The following is a 6,000-nucleotide window of genomic DNA, read 5'->3' as shown; positions in this document are numbered from 1 at the left end:
AAAAAAAAAAAAAAAAAAGAAGTAGACACGGGCGCCCGTCTCCCCTGCTGCCTTCAGCCTCACTGCCGGCCTTCTCTCCACCTGCAGCAGACGGAGCTAAACTCCTTCCTGTGGACGATTCGGCGCGAGCCCCCGGCCTACCTGTTTGGCACCATCCACGTGCCGTACACCCGCGTGTGGGACTTCATCCCGGACAACTCCAAGGCAGCCTTCCAGGCCAGCGCCCGTGTCTACTTCGAGCTGGACCTGACAGACCCCTACACCGTCTCGGCGCTGGCCAGCTGCCAGCTTCTCCCGCACGGCGAGAACCTGCAGGACGTGCTGCCGCAGGACCTCTACTGGCGCCTGAAGCGCCACCTGGACTACGTGAAGCTGATGATGCCCTCGTGGATGACGCCCGCGCAGCGGGGCAAGGGGCTCTACGCCGACTACCTGTTTAATGCCATCGCGGGCAACTGGGAGCGCAAGAGGCCCGTGTGGGTGATGCTCATGGTGAACTCGCTGACGGAGACGGACGTGCGCTCCCGAGGCGTGCCTGTGCTGGATCTCTACCTGGCCCAGCAGGCCGAGAAGATGAAGAAGAGCACCGGGGCCGTGGAGCGGGTGGAGGAGCAGTGCCACCCACTTAATGGGCTCAACTTCTCCCAGGTAGGCGCTTGGCTGAACCAGGCAGCCCCTTTGTCCTCCTTTCCGATTGCCTTCCTCCTTCTGTAGCCGGCGCCCTGGCCGTCTTCCAATGGGAGAGGCTCTTTCGGCCTGGGAGGCGGCTCTCTGGCTGCGTTAGTGGTGGGTTCGGGGGCAAACTGGCATGTGCTAGAATTCGGGGTGAGAGTTGGGGTGTTTGCTTCTAGCTCAGTGGTGCTACCTGTTGGGGATAGGCACGCCCCACTTGCTGTGCTTGCCTGAGCGGAAAGAATTTTCCTGGGAGCATCAGAGTGAGGAAAACAAAAAGAGTGAGTTGCAAGTTTGTGTCCAGCTTCCCCGAGCCGGAGGCTGTCCCGAGGCTGCTATGTGGGCCCAGCTGGGCAGCAGCGTGTATGTACAGAGGATGCATAGAGGGAGTCGTGGTTCCTGCGGCTTTGGGGGCAGGGGAGGTGCCCTGGACCTGGTGTCGATGTGGCTCTGGCTGGCTGTTGAAGGCTAAGCACTGCTGAATTGCCCCAGCCTTGCATGGCTCTAGGCGACCCTCGGACTGCCTCCCTAGGCCTGGAGAAAGTCAACAAGGATAGTTTTGGGGTTAATAATTTCAGAGCAGTGTGTTCACTTAAAGGTTGACAGTTCTGATTTCTGGACCTCAAGAGAGGGGGCAGGGAGCAGGGAAGGGCTTCGGAGGTTTAAAGTCTCTGGCTACGCGAGGCCTGATCCAGCAAAATGTCATTAAAAGCCCCATCTCCATGGGCAGAGGTCACTTGCAACTCACTGGCCCCAAACTCAACTCTGAGACCCTGGGAACAATGAGTTCACATCTGTGCCTTGAGAACAGGCTGTCAATCTGGAGATGGGGGCTCCACGGCAGGGCTGGTGGCTCCTGCAAGGAGGCACCAAAACAGCTTGGGCTGATGCCCTGGGTGAGGTGCGGCCCCCGAGACGTGCTTCTTCGTTCAGGAGACAGCCTCATAAGTTGGCCAGGCTAGAAGCTCTACCACTGGGACCAGACCTGCTTGCCGCTCCCAGGATGTTGCAGACTCTTCCCCAGGGAAACAGCGGCAGAAACCGATCCCCCTTTGGAGATCTTCTGGGCTTTGTTTTTCCAGGGGAAATGCAATATCGTCCCCGGGGAGGTAAGAAGCCAGATTGATTTGCCGGCCAAATGAAAGGCGGGTTTGTCGGTTCTCCTGCTGGCTCTCCCATAATTGTGGAGTCCTTACCCAGAGGACCCCGGTGGCAGGAATATTGGGGCAGTTAGTCACGCCCCGCAGGGTTCTGACTCCGCCTGACTCCTTCTCCACGGGGGAAAATCCTGTGCATTCTCTGGCCCGGGCGCTGAATCCTCTGAACATACCGGCTTTCTCCCTCTGAAGTGACTTTTCCCTTGCCAGCCTCAGGAGCTGATATTATCTGTGTCGGGCTCCCCAGTGCTCACCGCCCATCTCATTTTGGAGGCAGGTTTGTGGGAGGCCTCTCTGTTCAGAGACCTCACGTCTGGCCTCGATATCTTTTTTAGGCCGGGGAGGTGGGGCATCCGACATCACTGTCTGCACCCTCTTTGTACCAACCACAGAGGAATCCGAGGAGAGCTGGAGGGAGCACAGAAACCCTCTGGTCAAAGAGCCCCTGGCTTTAATCTGTCTCTCTTAAAACAACAAAACTATCTTTCTTCGGTGTCTGGAAGGAAACACTGCTGTTCAACCAAATGACGGCTTTGGTAGGTTGAAAACATTTGCTGGAAAGTGTGTGAAGTTATGTTTTAGGAAAAGTTCCTGAGAGCCATTTATCGGCCAGCAAGGAGCCCGCTGACAGTCTCCAAAGCCCATGTTTGAAGATCAAACGGACTCAAATCTCTGGTTTCAAAAATGGGCCCACCCCATCACCAGCCTGGGCCCGCTCTTAAAATTGTTCTCGGGTCTAGCTCCTCAAGAGGGCTGCAGGAAGCAAGGCCGGAACAAAAGAAAACAGGACTCCTCTTGGTTCCCTAATCTGCACACCCTTCACCACCTGCCAGAGCGTCCGACCCCGCCAATTTGTCCTGTTATCATTTTGGGGCGAGGTGCTGAAATCTCTCCTCCATCCCTGTGGGCAGCTGTGGGCTAACTGGGAAGGGAGGGATTCCAGAGCTCGGGCAGATGGGGGTGTTTAGGGTCCTCAACCCCAAAGTCAGAAATGAGCAGCCTTCTCCGTAAAATTGTATGCGCGCGTGCATAGTTTGATATGAACATCTGTGATGCATTATTGTACCGAAATATCTGTTAAGTGCATCAGATTTTTATTTTTTCTTTCCTCTCAGCATTACTGTTATTGCAAAATATTTGGTGCGGGCAAACAATGAGAGAGGAAGGCGGGAAAAAGAAACCTTAAAAGAGAGAACCTTTTTGTTAAAAGCTGGGGTTTTAGTTTGAATTTTAGTATTTCTCAAATTTTTATATTTTCTTCTGGGCAGAAATACCACATTTTTCCTTGCTAAGTGGAGAAAGAAAGTGTACATTTTAGGATTCCATGGGTGGGAGGAACCACTGAAAAAGTTTCTGGTCTCTGATTTCAGTATAAACTGAGAGTGCTGGACCCAGCATCAACATGGGTTTGCAGTGTGACCTTGGGCAAGTCAGTTCCCTTCTCTCGGCCTGGTTTTTCCTGTCTGTGAGATGAGATGCCAGGATTAGGTCATTATTCAAGCCCCTCCCAGTCCTGACATTCCATGGGACAGTTATAATCAATTCCACCTGCCAGGCATCCTGCACGAAGGAGGCATGCTTTTCCATTTTGTTGGATGCTCTCTCAGGTGAGCACTCAGAAAGGCTAGATGACTTGCCCAAGGTCACATGGCTAATGGAACAGAGACCAGTCTACCTGGCCCTAAATGAAGCCTTCCTGCTTCCTGCCGCCCCATGCCCACCACGTATTTCATGTTCTTCAGTGATTCTTCCTTCAGTCCTTTCTGCTGTTTCTTTCTCCCCTTTAGGGCTCAAGTGCTTAACATTTTACTTCTTGGAGCATTTCTACTTACAGAGAAAGTATTTTGTTTGGCTGTGGGGCTGGAGTGAGGATGGTGAAGGCCCTGATGTGTTAGCTCACATAGTGGCTGAGAGATAGCAGACTTGCTTCTAGGTTTCAGTCCCTGCTCTGGCTCTCAAGCCAATGACTCATGTAGAACTTCATGTTGCCATCTGTAAAATGGGGCAGTGGTGACCAGCCTTTCACAATCGAGCAGGTTTTGTGAGGCTATGAGAAGACACTGCTTGTGGGAGGTGATAGAGCATGTAAAATGACTACCTCGATGTAGGCCCTGTGCTTGGAAGACAGTTTGGGCGAGGCTCCAGGACAGAAGAGGAAGGCCACACTGGAAGCCTCATCTCTGTCCTGTTGGCACCTTCTCCATCAGCCATATCCACTGTCCATCCTTTGTAGAACAGAGCAATGCTGGAGTGGGGTGGTGGCGGCCCCTGCCCTCGGGGACCTGGGGATGCCTGAGCCTTGAGTCCAGATCTTGTGACAGTCTTGGGACCTGCAGATTTCAATCGGCTCTGTCGGCTGCCTCCCGAGACTGGCACCGGCTGCCACTAACTAGCGGGGCTGATCAGGAGATGTCCTTCTCCCTCTAGGGGGCCTCAGTCGTCCCCGCCCGGAACAGTGGACGCACTGGAAGAGAATGCTTCCAAACCCCGTACTTCTCCAGGCATGATACAGCAAGGACCCTGCCATTCTGTACTTTGCCGTGTTGTAACAGACACGCCCACGTTACCCACCCAATGTGTATAAAGCCTGAGCGCTCGGGCACGGCGGCCAAGGGCTTCCAAAATGTTCGTAAAATTCTTCAGCCCCCTCACTAGGAAGTTAGAAACCACAAAACCATCATTGATTGGGCTCTGTCTCCACACAGGGCACTGCATTAAACCCCGTAAGTACATCCTCTAATCCTCACAGAGATGTGATAAGTCATATCATCATGTCTTTTTTACAGACAATAAATGGGGGCTGTGCTTACACAGCAAAGGCCGGTGGGCTCAGGATTCCAGCTCAGGTGTGTCTGATGCTAGAGCCCAAGCTTTTCAGGCATCTGAAAGATGAGTTCATTTTTGTTTTTAGTAGTCAAATGGCATTATCTGGTGACGTGTGTGTGTGTGTGTGAGTGTTGGAGTTGGGGGAGATCATCATTTTTTTGCCAAAAAATGAAATAAAATATGATAGAGATCATTGAAAAGTGCCAAAATTGATTTTTCCCCTTGGCTTATAAATTGCATCTGAAGGTGATTCTAAAATAGAGGAGTTCCCAAAGACATTCTGGGCATGAGTTGCTTCCTTGGAAGGAATCCTTAGCTTTCCAAGGGACCATTGTGAAGATGTGCCCCTAACACTGGCTAAGCGAGCACAGTTGAATAAAGAAGAGTTTCCCTATAGTCAGAGTGCCTGTATTTATATCCTGGGGCCAGCACATATTATTAGGTGCTCAACAAATATTTGGGGAATGAATGAATGAATGAATGAATGGTCAGAAACCATGATATGACCAACCCTGCTTCCCTTCTGCCATCCTACACTATGGAATGAATGAATGGAGACCGTATAAGCCACAGTGAAGAACCTCCTCCTTGACCTTGAATAGGTCCGCGCATTCCTACAGGGACACAAAATGTTGAAATCATCAAGTGGGTAGGTCACATACAAAGCAGGCTCTAGCCCTGACCTCATTCCTACTTTGCCTGTGACCTTGGGCTAGTCCTTTCCCTCTCTGGGCCTCGGTAGCTCCCTCTGTCCCTCAACTGTTGGCTGGATAATTTCCAGGGTTGGCCCAGTTCTGACTCCTCCGGTGCTCATCTCTCGTCCCCTTATCTTGAAGGCCTGGGGCCACCCCGAGGTTTTGAGCCTGGGCGGCTCTGACAGTCTAATCTTCGGCAGGCCACTGCTGATACCTAATTATCTGGAAGCCTTTTGGTTCCAGTGGGTGATCCTGCTGCCTCCCGCTGCCAGTCTGCGGAGCAGAGAGCCCAGCCTGCCGTGGCACAGCCCCTGGACACCTGCCCAGCCTTGGAGCCTCCCCTTCACTGGGGCTCCTCTCCCTCACTCGCTTCTTCACTCACTCAGCCAGAGCGCCTTCCTGTGCCGGGTCAGTGCAATGCTGAGGGCAGACCTGGGAATGGCCTAGTGTTTAGCTGCAGAGAGTTTGCTGCCCAGCCGGGGAGAGTGGGGATTATTAGTCCCATTTTACAGCCGTAGCAACTGAGGCATGGAGCACCTGTGCATTAGTCTCTCCCGTGTCCTGGTTCTCCACACCTCGAATGGAGACTCTGTTCTTCCTTTCTCTTCCTGTTGTATGTGCCCATCTTTCAGAACCTGTCTCTCATTTCC

General features: G+C 52.7%; 1 protein-coding gene across 1 annotated transcript in view; it reads left to right on the top strand.

Annotated features, from left to right (window-relative positions):
• Positions 1-78: 78 nt before the first annotated feature.
• TRABD2B (TraB domain containing 2B) overlaps positions 79-6,000 on the top strand; it is a gene marked incomplete at its 5' end in the record, with an annotated part of 202,820 nt that continues 196,898 nt past the window's right edge. The window contains one exon of the mRNA XM_021684445.2: positions 79-648. Coding sequence (XP_021540120.2) covers positions 79-648 — 570 coding nt within the window. The remainder of the gene's footprint in view (positions 649-6,000) is intronic.

The sequence above is a fragment of the Neomonachus schauinslandi genome, chromosome 4 (genome assembly GCF_002201575.2).
Source record: "Neomonachus schauinslandi chromosome 4, ASM220157v2, whole genome shotgun sequence".
NCBI lineage: Eukaryota > Metazoa > Chordata > Mammalia > Carnivora > Phocidae > Neomonachus > Neomonachus schauinslandi.
Note: the sequence above shows the minus strand (reverse complement) of the source record. Positions and strands in the feature narration are given on the sequence as shown.